This window comes from Lagopus muta, chromosome 3, assembly GCF_023343835.1.
Source record: "Lagopus muta isolate bLagMut1 chromosome 3, bLagMut1 primary, whole genome shotgun sequence".
Lineage (NCBI taxonomy): Eukaryota > Metazoa > Chordata > Aves > Galliformes > Phasianidae > Lagopus > Lagopus muta.
Genome location: NC_064435.1, coordinates 64,936,473 through 64,960,145, shown reverse-complemented (window position 1 = coordinate 64,960,145; position 23,673 = coordinate 64,936,473). Strand labels below are relative to the sequence as shown.

General features: G+C 39.0%; 1 protein-coding gene across 10 annotated transcripts in view; it reads left to right on the top strand.

Annotated features, from left to right (window-relative positions):
- The window catches only part of FHOD3 (formin homology 2 domain containing 3), a 360,868-nt gene that overhangs the window by 296,457 nt on the left and 40,738 nt on the right, over positions 1-23,673 (top strand). For 9 of the 10 annotated variants that reach the window (XM_048940651.1, XM_048940649.1, XM_048940648.1 and 6 more), the window contains 6 exons: positions 2,258-2,563; positions 6,278-7,167; positions 12,765-12,923; positions 19,478-19,660; positions 22,116-22,235; positions 22,709-22,870. In XM_048940651.1, the coding sequence (XP_048796608.1) occupies positions 2,258-2,563; positions 6,278-7,167; positions 12,765-12,923; positions 19,478-19,660; positions 22,116-22,235; positions 22,709-22,870 (1,820 nt within the window). The remainder of the gene's footprint in view (positions 1-2,257; positions 2,564-6,277; positions 7,168-12,764; positions 12,924-19,477; positions 19,661-22,115; positions 22,236-22,708; positions 22,871-23,673) is intronic. The other variant, XM_048940645.1, reaches the window with a different exon arrangement.

The window sequence follows — 23,673 nt, the reverse complement described above, 5'->3', positions numbered from 1 at the left end:
CACTACATCTTTAAGCTATGTGTGGAATATTTCTGGTGTGCAGAGGATTCAGAATTCTTTTGAATGCTGCTTTTGTAGGTTTACATTCTCATTTTCTCAGGCATTTCTGATGTCTTCCCTGACTGTATCCTTAGTAGGATCTTAAGTGTAGCTTCGTGATAACAAAACATTAGTGGTCCTTTTCGTATTTCATTCAGTTTCTTTCTCCACCTAAGCTGTTGGAGTTGACCTTCCTGGTCACTGCACTTTTTGGTCTTCCAGGGAAAAGTCTAGAATGGCTAGTTAAGGAAGCTGAAGACATTTGTATGTATTTATGTAGTCATCGTGGACCATTGCAGAATGAGAAGTTCAGAATCTCACTGTACAGTACTATGCTAGTTCCAGGAAACCTAAGGTTGTACCCCAGTTATACTCAAATTTTGTCTTGACTTGGAAATATTCTTGTGTTACACCATCAAACTAACAGCTGTAGTCAGATATACACCACTATTTGCCCAACTCCTTGCCAGCTCTCTAAAATTTTGATTCTCTCACAGGCAATGCCAAGAGTAGAGTTGTAAGTAAGACATTTAAAGAGACAAGGTCTGCACTGAGCTGTTCACAAATCAAAGTCAGACTTTTAAATTCTCTTTTTGTAGAAGAGGGAAAAGGGTAAACTGCTAATTGTGTTTTAATACGTTTAAAGGGGATTGAGTATGCATGGACTATTTATTAAACATATTATGCTAACATTTATGTGCAAGTTTTATTTATGCATAGATGGTTGTTTAACCAACTACACATTTAAAATCATTTGTGAAATTGTAAAAGCTTAACTCCAACAAAATGAAGGAAAAAAATAATTTGGGTTTTTTTTACACTAAAATTATATAAAATGAAGTGGAATAGCGTGATACTGAAGATGCATTCCTCAAAGCTAGTTCAAAAATGTGTGTTGTTGTAAAGAGAAGGCATGGGCATTGTTAGTAATCATCATTCTTTGTGTGGGTGTCACAGAAAAAAGAATAGGCACTCAATGTGCAGCAGTCTTCGGAAAACATTGTGACTTTTGTTATTTTGGCTTATGGTGTTTTTGGATTAATCCACTACCTGCTCCCTAGAGAACTGACCTGTTTCAGCTACATTCCATTGTGATACTATTTGCCTCATAGGATCATTTTGTTCTTGAAGAAAGTCTCATTGTACATCATGCGATCCAAAGATGATGACAAGTTCATTTTGCAATATTGCAATGACAAGTAGTAGAAGGAAAAAATGAGCATGACTTGGTCACTGTAGTCACCTGACACAAAATTTAGCACAGAGGGAATTTGGGGAGTATGCAAAACTAACATGCGTGCCTGTTTTCATCACTCTTGCATGGCAATTTCAGCATTCATAAAATTGTGAGCTGCTTGACGTGAATATGAGTGGATGCTCTTCAGTTCCTTTGCCGCATGCAGAGAATATTTGCATGTGAAAATCAGATGTTTTAGCTAAAAAAATAAAGAAGAATGAAGTTCACTGTCAGTGATAAAGCAGGGAAGAAGAAACCAGGTGTGCTATCAACAGTATTCGCCACATTGCCAACTGATAAAAAGCTCAATGTATAACATATGCCAACCAATTGGAAACTGAATTTGTGCCATATGCCAAGCATTTGAAAACTTAGTTCAGTTTTGATGTGGCTATTCTGAAGTAAATGTGCATGAAAAAACCATATGTTTTTTGTCAAACAGATGTGTGTCAGTGCCATTTCCAGACTGTGCCATTTCATTGTGTTAATAAAACTAATATTGTATTTTTTTTTTTTGTTGAAGTGTTCCTCATCAGGTGAAAAAAGAATTCCTCCAGAAACCAAAGAAAATTCAACCAAAAAGGCCACAGTCTCTCTCCTTTTTGCTTTTTACAAGATCTCTTGCTTCCTGACTCTGTCTAGGCACTGAATTTTCAATGTCATGGGTGGGATGCCCATTTTCTGCTGGTTCAAATCCTTATGCAAGTCCAACACTCCAGCTGTGGAAGTATGTATAAGAACAGTGGATTGGCTCCAGACAGTAGGCAAAGGGGTTTGCCAGGCCACTCTTGTGTGCAACGCTGTCGTCATACAACATTCATCAATCTGTTGCTCATAATGTTAAGCATGCCATGGACTTGCTTTTTATTTTCTTTCCATAAGGCACTTGTACAGTTTTCACATCGTTCTCATTTAGATGGGTGAGCCTGACACAACTCTGCTGTTAAGTGCATCTCTTTCTCCCATTGTTCTCTCCACCAGTGAGTGCCAGTGAACCCGAACCAGAGACAGAGACAGAACCAGAAGCAGAGCAGGAGACTGAGGCAGAGCCTGAGCAGGGAACGGAGACACCCAAGGAAATAGAGGCTACAGAGGTGGGACCAGAGAGTGAGGTGGAGCAAGGACCAGAGAGAGAGCCAGAAGAAAGTGCAATACTCAGTGAAAAAGAGAGGCAGAATGAGGAAGTGAATGAAAAAGACAACTGCTCTGCATCCAGCATATCCTCAGCAAGCAGCACTTTAGAGAGGGAAGAGAGAGAGGACAAGTTAACCAGTGACAATGAAACTGGTAAATTGAAGTTTTTTCAATAATGAAGGATTTCTGGTGGGAAAAAAAAGTGTAAAATTTGCAGCTCTGTTGTTTTGTTAATAAGCAAACAAACCCTTTGCTCCTGATTGAAGATTTCCTTTTCAGTGGCCAGGTCGGTGTCTTTTCCCTGCTTGGAAATCCACAGACTTTAATGGGGCTTCTGTGTTTGAGGGGCAAAAAAGCCTTCATCAGTTGAGGTTTCTTTTAACTTGAGACCATTTTCTTCCTTAAGTTTAATGTAGTAACTGTTGAATCATGATGTTGAAGTGACTCTACCCCCCAAGGAGTTGTCTTTTCTATACCTCAAACAATGAGATAAGAAGCCTTGCTGATACAGTTTTTCATGAGATTACAAACAACTTTTCACATGCCATTGACTTTTAATTCAGTAGGAATAGAAATAAGGGCTGAGCTCTTTATTCCATCCTTCCAATTTTCCTGTCTTAGGCTTCAGAAAGCAGAGAGAGATACATAGGAGCTGCAGACTATAGTTCTAGGCTACAACCTTCCTTAGCTCAGGTGGAGAAGGCCCCTAAAATACACATTGTCTTAGACTGCAGCTCTGTAGCAACCAGTGTTTCTGGTTTCGTGCAAAGGGTAGCCCAGCCTGGAAAACAACTTAAGAATCCGAAGAACCCGTTTTCTGCCCTGGAGAGATAATTATGACCAGAGATAGTCATGCCATCCAGGCAGGGAGTAAAAGACATATTTTGACCTTCATTGATTAATTATACTTTTCCTTTTTCATTTGTTTGTTTGTTTGCTGACTTTTGTAAAGAGGTTAAGGAATAAGTGTTATTAGGGCACTTCCAAGTCTTCTTAGGGCTCAACAGTGGAAAACATTGTCCTAAGTGCTTTAAATTCTAGATAAGAAAACAAAAATTGCTATACAGTGTGAAACAACCTCACTTCTTACTGAAAGAAAAGAGATGACCCAGTAACAAGGATTACGTCATAGTAGTGAATTTTCAGATTATGATGTTTATGTTTAAACACTATCACTTTTTGTCTGGAAGCATTAAGTTAATTTTGTTCTAAATTTAAGAACAATCTTCTTTTCAACCAGCTTTAAGATTAAATTAAATGAAGCACTTAGAATGTTGTTCTACTCTTACAGACAGTAAATGAGTATATGCACAGGAAAGGCATGATGGATATGATAGATGGGAGATATTATTGCACTGTGACAAAGTTCAAGATCTTCCAAGTGCAAATAAAGGAGAATAGGTTACAACTTTCCCCAGATCCTGATCCTTTCTCTCTAAATAAATGCATATGTACTTTTTTTTGTTAAAAGCTAAGAAATGTACCCTGGTAATCAAATAACAGCATCTTAAAATTGACATATGTTATCAGTAGGCCAAATATTTATTAGGTTGTGCTATGAAGTAGTTCTCATGTAGCAAGTCGTTTGAGTTCTACTAGATAAGGAGAATCAGAAAGCAAAGAGAAGCACTGGTTTCCAGCAGCTATCAGATTCCCAGCTGTTATTTTACCATTGGTTCTACTCAGGTGCATTAAGGGCAAAGAAATAAAGCCTTTGATCCCAGCTTCTTGGCCAGCCTTGCTGCTGAACCTGACTTCTTATTGTTCTCATTTCTCTAATGGCATTTCACAACTTTATCGCTGTGGATGGAGGGAGAGAAGTGAGCAATTAGATAGCAAGAGCAGGAGTATTCATAGCAACAACATTTGAATAAATAGGGGAAATGCAGATCGACTAAGAGACCCCATCTTAGAGATTTTGTCTGGGGTTTTTTGATGAGAGTACATGGATAGCTGTCATAGTAAGAAAGCAAATCAACTGATAGTCCAAGTGCAAAGTTCTGCATCTGGATTTGGGCAATCTTAAGCGCAGATGTAGGTTGGGCAGAGAATGGCTTGAGAGCCACCCTGAAGAGAAGGATTTGGGAGTGCTGATTGTTGAGAGAATCAACACGAGCCAGCAGTGTGTGCCTGCAGCCCAGAAGGCCAGCCATATCCTGGGTTGCATCAAGTGAAGCAGATTGAAGGACGTGATTCTGCCCCTCTGCTCTCGTGAGACCCCACCTGGAGTACTGTGTCCATTTCTGGAGCCCCCACCACAAGAAGGTCATGGAGTTGTTGGAGCAGGTCCAGTAAAGGGACATGAAGATGATCAGATGGCTGGAGCACTCTCCCTTTAAGGACTGGCTGAGAGAGTTGAGGCTCTTCAGCCTGGAGAAGAGAAGGCTCCAAGGAGACCTTAAAGTAGCCTTCCAGTACCTGAAGGGGGCTACAGGAAAGCTTAGGAGGGACTTCTTATAAGGGCAGGTAGTGATAGGACGAGAGGAAATGGGTTTAAACTGGAAGAGGATAGATTTAGACTAGATATTAGGAAGAAATTATTTACTGTGAGAGTGGTGAGACACTGGAACGGGTTGCCAGGTGAGGTTGTGGATGCTCCCTCCCTGGAAGCATTCTAGGCCAGGCTGGATGGGGCTGTGAGCAACTTGGTCTAGAGGGAGGTGTCCTTGCCTGTAGCAGGCAGGTTGGAACTAGATGATCTTAAAGGTCACATCCAACCCAAACCGTTTTAGGATTCCATGATTCTATGATAGCGGAAACCTTAAAAGATATTTAAAACTCTTTAAGTATTGAAGACATCAGGAACATATGAGAAATAAACATGAAATGGAAGTATAAGTGAAAAGGCAACTGCAAGGTATAAACAGTATTGTATTTAGGAAAATGTAATCTAAGATGCTTGCATCATTTATTTTTACAAATTGACTGCTGTGGTTTGTTGTTTACAGTGCTGTCTTAAACAGATTGTTCTGTAGATTATAGTTTTAAAAAGCAGTAGTCGGAAAAATAAAGCTTCATTACAGTGAGATTCTAAATGGCTGTGATGTGGGAAGGAGGCTATTACGTTTTCAATTCCGTTATATGCTACAGAAGGGTAACAGCATCTGATGAGAAAATTTTCAGAAATCACTAGAAGACTTTATTTAGGTGCATGTATTCTTAAAAGTAACTTTGAAAATCTTGCTCTTATGATTCTACTCACAAAGTTGCTCTGAGAGCTGTACCCTGGGTATGCAATCAGCTCTGTGATTCAAGTAGCCCTTGTCATGAAGACAGACCAGGCACCAGCCAAGAGATTCAAAGTGCAGCCAGATGTGAAGAGTGTCCTCCCCTAGTGGTCAGAGAGGGAGGAGGGGAAGGAGGAAGCAGTTACATCTTGACCTTGAAGTCAGGCAGGTAAATTTCCTCTCTTGAGGAAGTTTTCCTTCCAGTTTATGGATTGATCAGAAGTATGATGGCAACCTGTCTTTTGACATGGTCACAATATTTAAATCCCACTTTGGATTACAAAATATTCTGAGCATTTATGCACTGTGTAAAATGAGCTGGGATAGGAAGTACAAAATTAAATCTGACAGATTTCAGAAGAAGCCCAAAATCTCAAAATCCTGAGTTATGGAGTCCCTCCTGAGCTAAACCAATTATTTTCTGCTGCTGTTCCTTCTTTGAGAAGTACTCCCAACCCACTGGGATTGAGTCATATATCAGCACTCTCACTAATAGCAAAATTTCTGAACCTGTTGCTTACCCAGTTTCAGAGTAGTTGTGCATGCAACCCTAAAACATTTTTCTTGTGGTGGGGAGCATTCTTGATGCTCTGGCTCCCTTCTCCTGACTTTTCCCATCTGTGTGTGTGTGTGATTGCAGGTCCATGGTCCCAGACCATTCAGGATGCTGGCGTGAATGAGCAGTGCAGCAACATCCTCAACAACAAGCGGTTTATGCTGGACATGCTGTATGCGCATAACAAAAAGCCCAAGGATGAAGAGGAGAAGGAGCTGGAGGCGAAGGAGGAAAAGAAGGAGACGGAGGAAAGTGAGGAGTCCCTCACTAGTCTAGCCAGTAGGATCTCTATCCTTCAGGCCACAAAGCAGGCCAAAGATGAAAGTGTCAAAAAGATGGAGATTGGAAACCTGGACAACCAAGGCAGCGTGAAAGCCTTTGCGGAAAAATTCAATAGTGGTGAGTTGGCCAAGGGGACAGCCTTGCCTGAAGATGAAATCAGTGAACAGGTCCCTGAGAAAACACCAGCGCAACCAAAGAAGGAATCTGACTACATCTGGGATCAACTCATGGCTAATCCTAGAGAACTTAAAATCAAAGACATGGATTTTACAGACTTGGGGGAGGAGGATGATGTAGATGTGTTGGACATGGATATGGGTCCTGGGGACTCCCTTGTTCCCCCTCCTCCGCCTCCACCTTCTTTCCTGGGTTTGCCTCCTCCACCACCTCCCCCACTGTTTGGATGTCCGCCTCCACCTCCACCCTCTGCTAATTTATTGGCTCCTCCTCCGCTGTTCAGCACTCCTCAGGGTTTAGGGTCACCCCAGGTTTCTAGGGGTCAGCCAGCATTTATAAAGAAGAAGAAAACCATCCGTCTGTTTTGGAACGAGGTACGGCCATTTGAGTGGCAGTGTAAAAACAACAAACGCTGCAGAGAATTCCTGTGGTCGAAACTGGAACCCATTAAGGTAGACACTTCCAAACTGGAGCATCTCTTTGAGTCGAAGTCCAAGGAACTGCCTGTCACAAAGGTACAGCTCATATTCAGCTCACTCTTATTTTGCTATTGTATTGGTATTCATTTTGACTTAAATGTAGATGATTTATGCTGTTTATATGAAAACAGTGGAAATTACGGGATGTGTTTCTAGCTTGGTCTATGACAGAAGATATTCCATAACCTGAAACTAGAAAATGAGACACAGTGGTGTCTGTGCCAGGCCTGTCCTCTTGTCTCAGGTCTGTCAGTTCAGGGATATCACTTCAGGTGGGAATACCAACAAACTATACATTGATGCATTTGTAGTTTAGTGCCAAACCAGGTATTTAAATATGAAGTATTTTCTGTTACATTTATCTAAAGGTCAGAGCATGATGATTCATATCTGTATTTGACAGTGCTTCACTTGGTAATATTTTCCTAATCATTGCATAGAAAGTTTAGAATATCAGATTTGTTCTGCAACAAAATGCCCACTCACGTACTTTATTGTGCAGGATTGCTTTATAAGCTAGACCAAGTTTACAGTTAAACTCTGCAGGATTTTGTGAGGAAGGGCAGTTTTACTATTTTATTAAAAAATAGTGGTAAACAGGCATACTTACAATCCTTAATTTGGACAGTAGGGCTATCCAAATTTTAGGATTGAAGCTGGCGCAGGAAATATCTCAACAACTAGGATCTCCTGATACTTAGCATTGTTATGAAATAAATTCATGAAAGCTGTTTTCACTGCTGTTTAACGTTGAACTTGACAACACAGAAAAATCCCTTATATTTACATTCAGTAGGAATTAGGTATTAGTTGAAACATTTGTTTTTCATGGCTTCATAAATTCACTTCTAATCAGAGTAGTTAATATCAGGAAAACGACTTTCCTCTTCAGTTAAAATGCTAGTGAAATATACCCACCTCTCTTCGTTAAAATAAATAAATAACTTGCTTGTATGTTTTATAGTGACATAAAAAATAACCCGTACCCGTAAGTGAATGGCAAACAATGGGTGCATGAATATATGACTCACCTAGATCTTATCACTGTTCTAAATTGAACTTTTTGTGATGCAAAAACAGTTGTCATACATGCATTGCTTATAACTTTGAAATGTGTGGCATAGCACCTTAAAAACGTATTCAGCTGATAGTTCATTTGGCAGATATTGAGATTCATTTCTTTCTCTCATTCCTTTTCTGGTGAGGAAGGAATGTTGGTGACATGGTAGTGTGTTACTTCTCATCTCTCTCCCTGTAAATACAAATCTGCCACAGATGGTTCATAGATGGAAAGAATGAGAACGTTTTCTTAGATCGATGAAGCATTTAATTCCTTGAATTTAATGTGGAATTATGACATATTTGCCTTTTCCAAACTTTAGCTGTGTGCTAAATGCCAATATTGGAATGGATTTGTCTGGTCGATTCTTAGGTTCTATTCTCACCTGAATTTTGATAAAACGTTGAATTATTGGAATGTGAACTTGTTTACTTCTCCAGTCATTTGTCAGTTATGCTCCCAAACAACTTCTGGGCATTCTCCCCACCATATGCACTCTTCCCAAACCTGCCTGGACTGCCTGATGTTTTGGCACAGCTTTTGGCTCCTAACTGAAAGATGAGTGAGCAGGTTTCTTTGAAATCAGTGCAAGTCTGAGGAATGATTTAGGTGACTGCTTTCCTCTTGGACACTAATACTGCTCTCTGCATGAGACATTATACTTTTGGCTTGCTTTCCATCCCGTCCTGTAACACAGACATAGCGTATCATTGTCTCGGTACAGAAAACAATGATGACTGAAAATTATACCAGTGGAGCTCCACACCAGCTTCTGAGAGTCTTGTGTATTTTTTGTGAATACCAGCAAATCTTGCAGGGCATGAGATGGTCCTTAGATCAAGTGAGAGTGGGAATAATTAAGCAGACCACTGAATCCATAGAGGACTTGAGGTTTGGTATGAAGATTGCACTCAAATTAGGATAACTCTCGCTTTTTCCAGACTGCTTGGTTTATTTCCAGGAAGTACATTCCCCGTTGTGTCTAGTTTCTTGTGTCCAATGGCTGCAATCCAAAACAGGTTTATTCTATAATATTGTAAAGTCTGACTCACAGCTCAGTTGGTTCAGCTGAAAAAAAAAAAAAAAAAAAAAAAAAGAGCACTGAGCAACAAATCAAAAGTCAGACCTCCAGATTTCATAGCAGTAGATGCAAGCAGGTGCATGAAAAAGGAATAGTCCAGAAGGATATGAGAAGCGAAGCCAGAGTGTGTGTTGGAATGGGGGTTGGGGGTCTTTGGCTCTCTCCTGTGCATGTGATTTTATCCAGCTGTAACCAATTTTACTCCAGTTTCTAATCCTTCACTGTGATTTCCACAACACACAGCTATAAACAGCTACTTCCTGGCTTATGAGAAGTTTTTCATTAAACACAATAGACTGCAATAAAATAAAACAGATTTTAAATTGTAGGATATAATAAGGGAATTTAAGGTAGAGGGGTAGTTCTTGATTTTAGGAAAGGAATTCCTCTTTGTGCAGTATGCACATTGATTATAATTGGTGGAGCAGTTTTTTGTTGCAGAATGCCTATTTTCTGAATTGGAGGACCACAACATTTTATTAGTGGCTAGAAGGAGTGATCAGGTACCCCTCCAAACAAGCCTAGAATTTCTTTCCTTCACATACTGCCAAACAAAGCAGGTATTTCGGCGAAGTACATCAAAGTGTTAATTTTTCTGTAACAAGAAATTCAGTAGTTGCATACACTACTGAATTGAAAGTTACTGCCCAACCCTTCTGAAATCTGTGTGGTTCTGCAAGTCATTGAAAAGTATTATTTTGCTGATTCATCAATACCCAGTGGGAGTATCAGTCATCATGTGCCCACAGGCAAAAAGCAAGCAAGAGTGAAAAATTAAGGAACTTATTTTCACATACACGTGTGTGTGTGTGCCTAGATACATACTCCCAGTACAAATGGTTGTTGTAAGGTGAATAAATGCTAAGGCTTGTCATAAGTGTGGAACAACTTTTCTGAAAAATGTTATCTGTTTGATATCCTTAGCAAAGTAAGTGGCAGCTGAATAATTCTTTTTCAAATTCCCATGTTAAATCCTTGCTAGTTAAGATAGAAACAAAAAGAAATTGCCATCTCGTTATTAAGGGATTTCCCAAGTTTTTCTGCACTATTGATGTGCATAGTTCTACAAGTTTAAACAGGAGAGAGATTTCTATCTTGGTGCTCTTATATAAAATAGAGCGCTGAGAAAGTGATAGAAATTCTTATGCGTGCTTAATTAAAGCAGATAGGTGGTTTTTAGACTACATTCTCACCAAACCACAGGTTACCTTCTGTGAGACTGCTGGTGCTTTTGAATAACCTATCTTGTCTGCCAAGCCTTCAGTAAAAGGCAACAGCATCTGGCCAGTTAGCTCTTATAAAAGTCTAAATTCACTGCAGCTCTTTGTACATTGTAGGAATGATTCCACCACCTGATTTATATTCCATAATACAATAACCAGCAGCTCAAGGCTATGTATTGGCACTTTGAGATGTGAAATCAAGTGCACTAATGAACTAATAAAACGCATTCTGAAATCACTTAATATTACAGCAGAAATTGGTAGCTGTAACTCATTGTAGTAGTCAGGCACTTACATCTGTGTGATTTAATTGCAGACCAAAAGGAATTCTTTTCCTAGTGTTAGGATAATAAAGTTTAAACAAGTAAAATCTTTTTCTTCATCCTTTTGTTCATTCTGAAGGGATTTATTTGTAACCTAGCCTTCATCCGCAGAAGGGATTTAAATTCTCATCTGCCACTGTTTTTGTAAAGAATTACTCCAGATTTTCATACTCAACATTGCAGCTGTAGAACTGGAAAATACCTCTCCTGCTTATGTCCCCAGTAGAGCTCATCTGTCTCTCCTAACTCATTGCTGAGGAGGGATTGCACTGCTGTGATTGCAGTTATCCCAGTAGTTGGCATGGGATGTCCCACAAATTAATATGTCTCTCTTGACAAACTTAGGAACCTAAACACAGAGCTGCAGATCTGTGGCTTACTTACCCATACTGCATGTGAGAAGCCTAAATTTAACTCCTTTCCCCCAGTCTCTTCCTTTCTGCAAGGATTCTTCAGAGTGATTCTGTGCTGCAAAAATGGTGGTGTAAATACAGAGGAGTGCAGTACAGACTAAGAGGAAGCAGGCTGTGGTGAGCGCCACTTGTTTTTATGTGGTCGTGGCCACTAACTGTGGTCTCAAGAAAGCAATTAATGGCCAGAAAGTAAAAATGACTGCTTTAAAGGAGAAGTGCTATCTCAGATCACTAAGCCAGCTCCCTAAGAGAAAAAGGTCTTATACTTAAAAAAGAAAAGGTTCAAGGAGGACTCGGAGATGCTTTGAAGCTGTTGACAGAAGAGCAGTTCTAGCAGAATAAAATGTCATCACAGTTGTCCTAAAATTTATCCTGTTTGTTCTGAAAGTGCCATTTCTTTATATTTTTTTAAAAAAGCAGTAACATCTCATTGCATGGTTACATATCTGCCATCCATGCTGTGCTGAAACATGGGCTTGTACACAGCGGAGCATGTCTCTACTTGCTTGCTTCATTGTGCTGGTCTTTTCCCTACATGGCGGTGCTTGGCAGCATCCCTCAACCCATCTCTCTTAGAGAAAAGGAAGGGAGAGAACAGAACACTTGCTTCCAAGCTTTGTGTGTTGAGAGAGAGCAAAAATGATGTAAGAAGCTGGATTGTGCTGTGTGCTCTCATTTTCTCTCTCTCAATACCCTCATATACAATGAGCAGATCCCTTGTAGCAACCTGGCACATGATATATTCAGTTGCCAAAGAGGCACCTTTTTGCACAATGCGAAGAGAGATTAAAAGGTGTGCTGTGTCATGAAAGTAAAGACAACATTCAGCACTGTTTTGTCGTAAATGGTTTGTAAGTCACTGTGTACAGTAAGTATGTGTTTTAGCATTAGAAGAATAGGGACATGGAGGAAAAAGAATTCACGTGTATTTCAAGAATGAAGTGTAAAGCTTGTTAGTAGTTCTTTGGTATTTTGTCTTTGCTGTCATTTAAAATACTGTCATTTTTCCTGAAGGTAAGCCTGAAATACCATAAGTTGTAAGGTAGAATATCCTTCCTTGTGCCTGAGGGAGAGCGGGCACCCCAGTGTCTCCATGAAGGCCTCTCTAGCTCCTTATCTTGTGTCCCAGGTGGATCTCCAGCACAGGAGAGGCCCTGCAAGCCAGCAGAAACCACCCTGCCCCAGCTGGGCCAGCTGGGTGTCAGAGGTTCAGTGGCTGCTCCAATTCCTGGAGCCCTTCAAGCAGCCCTGCCCTGGGCATCCCCAGGCTCCAGCAGCTCCGAAGCACAGGGAGAACCCTCACCTCATGGTACAGCCTCTGGCCTTTGTCAGGCAGTTTCCCAAGGCTGGCGATAACCTGTGTGTCTTGTGCTTGTCTTCTTTGGTCAGTATCGGAGTCAGCTTCTATTAGTGGTTAAAAAGGATTTGCATTCACTGTCAGCACCCTTGCACAGGGGAAGTCTTTGGTGAAAGGAGTGACTTTAACAAACAGACTGGAGGGATAATTTTCTTCTTGTTCTCTTCTTGATCAAGAAAACTGCTGCAGATGGGAAGCGACAGGAAATCATTGTACTGGACTCAAAACGAAGCAATGCTATTAATATTGGCTTGACTGTGCTACCCCCTCCACGAACTATCAAGACTGCTATTCTGAATTTCGACGAATATGCCTTAAACAAGGAAGGAATAGAGGTAAGGAGCAGTCAGTGTCTTCAAGTCTGCATTTTTGATGTTTTATTGTATTCAGTATTACATATGGTATGGGCCAAATAATTAATGGAAAAGAGAAAAGAATATATATTACATCATTACAGAGCTGAGTCTTGTTAAATCAGTGCAGCGTACTTAAGCAGATACTGGCCATTTGAAGTTGGGAATGGTAGACGTGGATTTCTCTGCTTTGTTTGTATCTAAACTTGAATAACAATGGTGTTAATTCCTATTGAGATTTTCAGAGGATTGCCCATTATTCTGAAGCTCAGTTTCTTATTACCTTTATTAAAGCTATTAAACTTGTAAACAGAGCAGATTCTGCGTACATACATTGGAACATACATCTGATGCTGAGCACTCATTAAGCACCAAAGAATAGACAGTGATTTTCTAAAGCTGATGCAACCAGTGCAGTTTAATAAAGTTCATGCCCAGCTAGCTGTTGGAGTCATTCTAGATTATATATCTAATGGAAAACAAATACAGTGACCAGTTCTGCTCAAAATAGCATTTTGATCTTACTGTTGTTTGAAGAAAAGCAGTTGGTATAAAGATGATGTAATTTTTACCATTACATGTTAGACTTTGCAGATATTCATACCAAGATCCAGGATGAGCTCTGCTCATTATTCTTTTATGAAAACATTTTTTTTCTGTGGAGTGTAAAAGAAGCCTGCTGCTCCCCTCTTTTTGTTGTTTTGTGTTTTATTTTGTTGTGCTTGTATTCATTTCAAATATTTTTTTGAATAAGCCCTTATCATCTAATATGAGTAATCTGCACAACTGCAAATTTCAACCAGTGGTTGAACTGCATAGGTCTTGTATTGATTCATAGCTACCTTTTAGTGGTTTGGCCCCCTTTCCACCTTCTCTGTGCTGACTACAGAAGAAAATGACAAAAGCTGATAGAATGGAAGTGGAGCTGCCAACAGTTTCATACAAAAGAAATACTAAAGACCAAATATTATCCTAACTAGAAGGCATGGCCTGTTACATTCCTACTAGAATATAACTTCTTCCCAAAGCTACATTATTTGCTGTATGCCTACCTTACTGATATTTTGTAGGTGATAAACCAGACTTAAAAATTAATTTTGGTGATCAACAAAAGTTGTTTTTCATTCCGGTTGGTTAGATTTTGATCTCTGGGGCAATTATGGTGACCACGAGTCTTACAGCGGCCAGTTACATGACCCAGCTCCATGTATCTACCACTATACTTTGCAGTACTGAGTGTTCTAGATTGGAGAGAAGCACCCCTCCAGCCAAATCCAACTCTCATACCACCAGTTAGACCTCAATTTGCAAAAAGTGTTTACTAAGAAAGTCCTGCATAAAATGGCTGATAAAGCACCATCCTTTGAATTGTTACCTTACTTGGTTTGCCCAACAGAAGCTCAACTGCTCTGCTTACCCTTCCAGTGTGCCCATCTGCCAACCAGCTGTAGTGTCCACAATTGGGAGTGCCTTGTTCCACCACACCCTTATTTGGGTAGCCTTTCCATTAGCTGCCAGAAACCCGTAATTTAATTTAAAATATATATAATAAATGCATGCAGCTTTAAATTTAAGATTTCAGAAAGCAGAAAATGCTGCATTGTTGATATACCTGCCCATTGCTAAAGAAAACATAATTTCTGAGTGTTCTGAGTGTCCACAGCTTGAAGCTAAAGGATGTGAGTAATCCTGATGTGATCATTCAGGTATTTAAAACTGAGAGAGAGGATAAATAGACCTGAGTCCGGATACTTTCCGTGTTGAGGGATGAGGCCTTCATTAGTGGGGAAGATTGGTGTTCATGGAGGAAAAAAAATATTTTCTTCTAAATGCGTAGTTCCATTTTGATTTATGGTTTGTCAAGTTAAATGGCACAATGAATTCAGATTCCATTCTGCAATTCTCAATTTACAGATTTTTTTTATAGCGCACCGTTGCAGAGTCAGAGAGACATGTATCAAAACAGAGAGCTGGATTGAGCTACGTAGATTTAGACAAGAGGTACAAGAAAAAGCACAGAATTACATCGTCTTGCATCCTGCTGTTCTCAGTAGAGCCCTTCTGCAGTTTCCTGTACTGCTCCTTTGACCAACAGTGTGGATTAACTTTGTTAACCTCTTTTCCTGTTTTCATCTGTTCATTGGCTTTAGTATTAGAGTTAGATTGAAAGGAAGAGAGGATGTATATTTTAGATGTTTCATATTTTAGACCATGTGTTTGAAGTGCTTAGGTATCCCTGAGAACTGAGATGCGGTCTTAGAAAGACAGATGTAGTCAGTTTAGTATGCAGAGCAGGAGGCACTGTAGGGAAACATGCTTTCAAAGGAAGGCACAATGTGTGTCTATGAGCATGCGTCAATCCAGCTAAACAGTTTTTTTTGCCATCTTACATTTGCCAAAGTGGTTGTGCTTTCCTTTCTTTGAAAACTTGGCATCCATTGTGTTCAAACAACTTGGAACTCAGCTGCAAACAAAGAACTGGCTGCTTAGCATGGATGAAGGCTCCCTCAGAGTTAAGCAAAAAGACAAGTTTAAAATCCTGGCATGTAATTTTACTTCAAGAAGAGTCCACCAGATCAGTCCTTGCTGTTGTCTTCAGTAAAGGACACAAGTAGGTCTATCTGCTACTTAGGGAACAAGAATAAAAATCAAATTATACCAAAGAATATAATTAATTTAGCCAAGTAAAATGGGGGTAATGCTGTGAGGAAATTAAGATTGTATGCCTTGTTTTTTACAGTGTAGCTTTGTGATGCTGTGTATTACATGGATGAGCATTGCTTTTAATAAAACTACTTGAAATGAAAAAGCTGTCCATGGGCACTAGGTCCTCCATAACCAAGCAGTTAAGTATTTTAAAGGCCATGTGTTTGGAGTGATTACATAGCCCTGAGATGTAAAAAGGGATAAGAAATGAGAGCTTAGTGTTACAAAGGCAGATGGAGACATTTATAAACAAACAGAATCCACAAAAGTTGGTTTTCAGAAATGATCAAAGTATTTAAATTTGTTCTGATAGTTGCCACCTCAGTATGTTGGCTTTTGCAGTTTCCAATTGGGTTAGCTAATGCTTTGTGAAAGACTGGTGGGGTATTTCAAACTATGCTATCTTGCTTGACCTGGAAAAATGCCTTTTTTCACAAGTCTGGACAGAACACAGAATTGAATGAATAATACTTTGTTGGCTGTACTCTAACAGTCAGCATATCACTGCCCTCACAAGTTTCAGGCTTTATTTAATGGGAAAAAAGCTACCCTTTCACTCCTTGGAGAAAACAAAAATACTTTCTATGGCTTCTGTGAACAGCAATTGCATGTTGATGTATTTCAGAAGAAGTGGAGCAATCTGACTGAAACCATGGCTGTCAGTTTCTGATTTATAGAGATCATTGTAAAGCATTTTAGATGTAGTCCCTTTTCTGAATTGGATCTTTTTTTTTAAAAAGTTCATATAAAAATTAGTGTAGGAAGCCTCGTATACTATGGTGTCATGAGCTCCACATTCTTTTAGATTTTCTATTCTATTCCTTTGTATGTATATATATTTGTTTTCTCCAAGTAATGAGTATCGAATATAATGAATGTTGAATATAAACCACTGATGTGTCTCATTAGTAGATGCCTGAAAAAATGAAGTGTGAGAGCTTTTTTGGATCTGAATCTTCTGTCAAGACTTGTCAAATATCAGATAACGTGTATTTGGTTATGTAGCTTATGAACAGATGGGCCTTTAGCCACAAAAAGCTTAGGGCACAATAACAACCAGATATTTCATTTCCTAATTTTTTTAGGTTACTATTTGACTAAAATCATACGTGAACGTTGAGCTACTCTTGCAACCTCATCAACAATGAGAAGCCCTATTATCTCTTGGAAAAGATAACTTAAGCGCCTCATTTCTGGAGAGGCCATTAACAGTTTCTGATTCAGTCCTTCCTCACAGCCCTTTTTTTTGCCCTTCTGCAACTGTGAGTCTGTCTTCCTAAAGATTGGAGGCAGCTTGTGCTGTGAACCCCCTCTGAGGTACCCACTTCATCCTGAATGTCTGAGGGATGGCCTGAGTCTTCCATGACCTTCACCCTCAGAGCCTTGTAAGGCCTTCCTCTGAGAAGTTTTTGGAAATTGTACCATAGGAGAGCAGAGTCCAGGAAATAACTAGTTTGATCCTTTCACTAAAAGTTCAAGGAGTAAAATAATTAGGATTGATGATCTAATGTGAATGAGATCCCCCCACCCCCCTTTTTTTTCTTCATGTAAAGATTTGTGTACTGTTTTTCCTCCGAATTTTAATCTTTGGCCCAAGCAATTTTTATGAGAATGCCTGCTGATGAAATATGTGTGTGATACAGCGTTGTGTCATGTTATAGGAGGATATGAGCGTAGGGCTTGCCGATAACCAGTCTTCTTTTAACCTGCCAGGAGACTATCATGCTGGGGAGAACATTATGAACTGATCATTGGATTCAAATCTATTTATGATTTAATGGTCATATTAGGTGCCAGTAACCTTCTTCCCTATTGAGTTTTTATTCTCTTTTTATTGTCAGTGATGTTTTAAAAAATAGTAAGAAAAATAATAAGAAACTGGCAGGTGTTTTTGGATCTGAACAAATGGTTCAAGTTAGTCATAGAGTGGAAATCAAAAATAAGAGCGTGTTCCTACTTGCTCAGGATCACACCAAGGATGCCAACCAGCAGGGTAAGAATTGTTTGTCTGAACAGACTGAAAACTCTGGGGAGTAAATAGCTGCTATGGGGGTGGTTGCACTGCAGATAGTATGAGTCCTGCCAGCACATGGATACAGCTCTGATCCTATCAAAGCAATGCTTGCAGCAGCAGGAGTGATTCTTGTCATCTGGAACTACATCTACAGGCTCTTTTGCTTGGTGTTCCTTTTTTCACATAGTGCAGTGTACAGCACAGCAGACTTGCAGTACTTGGTCTCACAGCTCTCCAGTACATGGACTTGGATTTTTATCAGCTCCATTTGGCTCATTGTGCTTACATGAAGCACAAGGAGGAGGAGAGTCCCTTTGGAAGTAAAGCTTACTGTTTCATTTAGAAATGCCCGAAAGCAATGCAAAATCTCTGGAATATGGGCCCTGCACCACCACAAAATACTTGTGGGATCCCTGGGTAGCTGCCAAAAGCCCTAGTTATTTGTAGGAGGCAATTGAGAACACTGCTGAAGTGTTAGCCTTCAAAAATGCATGAGAAGCATTTTTACATCCATCACATGGCTACTGCTAAACTCACCATGTAGGGATGTTCCTGTGATCTTATTTGCAATTTTCCCTGGTTCACTCGGAGAAGCGTTAGCTTTTTGTTATTGTTTAAGATATATTTTTTTCAAAGGTTCTCTTTGAAAAAAACCCTCTTTCTGTGAGCTTAAGGCTCAGTCTCTCTTCTGTGAACTTTTTAAAATGATATTGGCAGAGTGCTGAGAAGCACTGTAAAAGCAGCTAGTTGAAATCTCTAGTTTGTTGTTGTCACCTTAGTTACAGAGTTCAGCATCTGTGGGTGGATGGATACAATATCAACAAATACAATCAATTCTGAGCAGAACATTTTCCAAATAATATTGACAAGGGAAGGTAAAGTACTGAGGGGTATTCCTCCTCTTCTTTTTTTCATTGGGATAGGAATGGATTGAAAGTTCTTGTTTGTCATTAAGTAGAAGCTCATAGCTTTTTAACATATATGATTCCTCTAGTCATGGGTGAAAGACAGGGCATCTTATTGCAGCATTCAAGCAAGGAGGATTTATTTCTCTCTTAAAGTGAATGGCACTGTCAATAGGAAGAATTGCTTCTCTATTTATATTTATGGAAGCCTGCATATGAAGTTGATCAGCAATAAGTTCCAGTTCAACAGATTGAAGATTGTTTGCTTGCTTCCCCTTATTAACATTATTTGCTTGCTTAACCCTTGTACCCTGCCTGACTGAGCAAGAAAATCCCTTGTTATCCACACTTAGGTGTAGCCCTGTACAAGGAGCTAGACAAATTAATGGTACTAATAAGGGACTGTTGTGGTAATTTAATAAATTGGCTTTCATAGAACCATGAAATGGCTTAGATTGGAAGGGAACTTAAAGTCCATCCATTTTCAATCTTCTGCCATAGGCAGGGCTACTACCTACGAAGTCAGGCTGCCCAGGGCTCCATCCAGCCTGGGCTTGAAGCTTTTGCTCTGAATATGGAAAACTGAGAATATATGTCCTGTGTAGTCTCCCTGTCTTCCTTCCTTCCATTATGAATCATGTATGCTGAATGCAGATGTATTTTTTGAAAGGATAGTAGGCCTCATTTTTATTTCTTCTGCAGTGGTTCAGTGCTTGCTGATCAAGGACTTCTGCCACTGACACAGAAAGAAGCTTGTGTAAAACCAAAACAACCGAGTGTCAAACAAGCTTGAATGACGTCAAAATGAAGCTTATCAGTGTTTGCTGTGGATGTGTGTCCGTACCACTATGCCCACCCCTTGTGCACATCTCAGCCCTCCACTGATGATTGCCTTTTATCTCCCTTTGCAGAAAATTTTGACCATGATCCCATCGGAGGAGGAGAAGCAGAAGATCCAGGAGGCACAGCTGGCGAATCCTGATGTCCCCCTGGGCAGTGCTGAACAGTTCCTTCTCACCCTCTCCTCCATCAGTGAACTCTCTGCCAGACTCCAGCTCTGGGCTTTCAAGTTGGACTATGAGATAGTGGAAAAGGTGAGACGAGCATGCAGAGGCTGAGGGAGACACTGTTCCAAGTCTTTGCTTAATCCTTCTCTGTCCTTACTGTATATTTTGACTGTGTATTTTGTGGAAATAGTTAATGAGTCACTTTTGTTTCAGTGGCTGACCAGGAAACAGCTGAAGTGATCCTTCATAGACTGTTCCTCCTATGAAAGAAAATTAGGGATTATGTCTTCCTTCCTTTAATTAGACAGTAATGACATTGTAACAAAGAAGAGGGCTAAATCCTGACCACATTTTTTCCAGATGTTGCTATTCAGCAAATGTATAGTTTCAGGCAGTAAGAATTTTTCCTTAGGTGAAGATTGAATGGACGACAGAATTCACTAATGTATCATGAGAGTACTGATCTTACATCCATTTAAACTAAGGAGAACACTGTTAATTAAAGTTATTTCTGTATGTAACTGTCAAAATTATAAACAAAAGATAAGAGCATCCTTCAAGAATATTCTTTTCAATTCTATCAGGTCCTGTACCAGGACTACTGAATTCATGACACACATGGAGTTGAGTTCACTTATGCATGCACATTGAACATTACCTTACATTGTTTTTTATATTGACATTACATTTATACTTTACATTATGTCTCTCTGCCAGAAATTCAGGGCCAGTTCTTAAATTTGATTTCAAGTATAACTTATGGTTTAAAAAAAAAAAGGCGGTGAGGATGTTATGTGATAGCAAAGGATACAAGATTTTTCTGCATTATCTATTTGTCTTCTCTAAACAAGGGGTGAATTTTAAAAGAGGACAAGAATTACCATTTCTTTTATTTATACGATGTCTAACACACTGTTTGGTTTGGTGTTGATTTTTTTTGTTGGTTTGCTTTGTGTTTTTTTACTACAATAAACTGAGAAATTTGGAATAATTATAAATACAAACTGTGTAGAAGAGCACTGAGCACTTGTACACTTTTGTACACATGAAAGCATATAAAATGGCCTGCTTGGAAGCTTTTTATGCATCCTTTTTATGCATCCTCAGACTATTTTAAATGAACCTTTTAGGAATTATTTTTAAACAGTTTGCAAATTGATGCAGGCAAAATGCACATAAAAGTCTGTGTTTACAGCAGTTTCATAGCAATGCGATTTCATCTCTATAATTCAACAAAACAAAAAAATTCTGAGTAGTAAATCAATTCAAGGAATTCTGTGCATTAGTTTATTGCTTTTAATTTAATTTGATAATGTCTTGGATTATTTAGCAATTCCCCTATGAAGTATGCATAACTTTGATTACTGTGCCATCTCTTAAATTATGTAGAATTTTACATACTCTCTAGTCACAGTAGTGAGAAGAAATGCATGGTTTTTTTTTTTAATCTCTCTGCTTTTTTTTATGGTAAAATATCACTACAGATTTTGAACGACCCATTGCGTTTCCCTGACACAGTAAATTGTGCTGTTATTTTCCCTCTTGGTCTAAAATAACAGCTTAATTTTTGGCTTCTTAGCTCATAAAAAGTGTAGTAATTTGGGAAAAGAATGCTTCCCAGAGATGCTTAGAATTGCATTTGGTGATCGGAGCAACGTGAACTGTTACTGTGCACATAAAATAAATAGCCCTGGCCCTCACACAAAGACAGACATAAACTCACTCATCTGAATTGCCTTCACTGTCTTCCTTTGAACTCTCTGGTGCAGTGCACTTCCCGAGGTAATGGAACAGAATTTATGTTTTCAAGTCTTATCAGTTTACATACCTATTCTCAGATAACATGTGTGAATGGAATCTGCATTAAGTTAAAAGATGAAAATGAGACCCACTTTTAAAGCTTCATATTTGCAGTAGTTTTTTTAGTTACTTTGGTGTGGGCTTTTTGTTGTGTTGTTTTTTTGTTTGTTTGTTTGTTTGTTTTTTTAAACCAGATTTAAAGTTGCATGAGCATAAAGTGATGTCTAAAACTCATAGGTGGCTACTGTTTGAAGAAAGCTTTAGGATCAGGCTATGAGCATCAATTCAGCCAGGGTTTTAACTCTTTTTTTTGTTGCTGTTGTTTATTTGTCTGAAGATTAGAGATTGTTGAAGATTAGAGAGAACAGTTATAAAAAGCTCTTTTATCATTTGGGATAGGACAGTATTCATGCCTCTAATTCAAGTGCAGCAGCCCCTTTACTAATATTGCCTCTCCTATTTGGAAAACAGTCATAGAGCAATCCTGAGTACAAATAAGTTAATTGCATACATAAGTAAACAACACTGGGGGAAGTATTTTATGTATTTCTTTGCTGTGATTGATTAACTGGAACATGAAAGAAAGCCATCAAAAATGGCCAGTTTACACTGTGCAAGATTGCAGTTCAGGAACTTGTTGCAGTTATTAATCTAAACTATTAAAAAGTAATAGTATTAAGAAGAATAGAAGAAACTATAGACAACTGCAGCCTTTATTTTCTTGTTTCTTTTCTCATGGCAGGAAGTTGCAGAACCACTTCTAGACCTGAAGGAAGGAATGGACCAACTGGAGCACAATAAAACTTTGGGATTTATCCTTTCTACTCTACTAGCCATTGGGAACTTTCTGAATGGAACCAATGTAAGTCCAACATTTCCCCTGGAGCTTTTCCTTCAAAAAACAGAAGTCAAAGCCATAGTGGCAGCTACAAGTCAGTATTTATTTCTTACAAGGAATGTCAATTAGAAAACTAATTTACTAGTTCTAGTTCATGGAACTAGTGTTCCACGAGTGTTCTCTGTCTCTTTCTGCATAACCTGAAAGAAATTTAAAGCTAGGCACTCTCTCATGTAAGTTCTTTGAGTTCAGTGTTGATGCTCACCATTCAAACAGTGATAACTGTGTTGTGAGTCATTTCCCTGCAGATGGAGTGATTTTAGGCCTATTCTTCAGCAGTTTAAAAAAAAAAGCAAAAAAAAAAAGCAGTAAGTTTCATCTGATGTAGAATTCTTCTTCTTTCCCCTATGCTTCTACTTGGGCATTTTCATGTACTAACCTGCATGGCAAAGAGTAACATTTTTATTTTTATTTTCTTCTTGTTTTCCCTCATACAGGCCAAAGCTTTTGAGTTGAGCTACCTCGAGAAGGTTCCAGAAGTGAAGGACACGGTGCATAAACAGTCCCTTCTGCACCACGTCTGCACTATGGTGGTGGAAAAGTTCCCAGACAGCACTGATCTTTATTCAGAGATTGGAGCCATCACTAGGTCAGCCAAGGTATGTCTGGTGGGTGTATATATGTAACCCATTAATGGATTAAACTTGAGATAACCAACATAAAAACGCTGGTTAATAATTCCTATCTAGTCCAGTGTTTTGATTCCGACAGTTGCCAATACTAGCTACTTGGGAGGAGAGCACATGCAGCTTTGAGTAGATCTCTCCTAGAGAATCTTTATTTCATGAATCATAATACTCATTATATGCATCAGATGGGGGAATTACTTATTTTTCAAAAACCATATTGTTTCAATATTTTGAGAGGAAAAAAAATCTGTTATCCAATTGTTTTTTAAACATCAAAAATCAAGTCATATTTTGGCTCCTAGAAAAGTACTTGTGGCATTGAATTCCACAATCTAATTTTGCCTGTTGTATTTGCCAACTTAAGGTTTTACTTTCTTTAATATATTGAACAGTATAAACTTCTTTTATCTCTATATTTCATGGAATCATAGAGTTACTCAGGTTGGTCATCACTCTACTCATTGCGATGCCAAATAAAAGCAGTCTGCTGCCTTGCCTGCATTTCAAATAATCCTTCTACAGTTTTTTTTAGAGACAGTTTTCACATTTTTTCTTTATCTTCCCTTTTGGGATGGGTTAAAACACAGTATTCCAGCTTGTACTTAGTGATGTTACATGCTTACTACATTTGCCCATCCTGCCTGTGCTGTCTTTTGTGGGTTACCTGAGATTTTATTTGTGTTTTTTGACTGTTGCTGTCCTTCTGATACAAGTCATCTTTGCACTGCTCTCAGGGGCATCCACACAGCTCATCAGGCTTTTAGAACTCAACC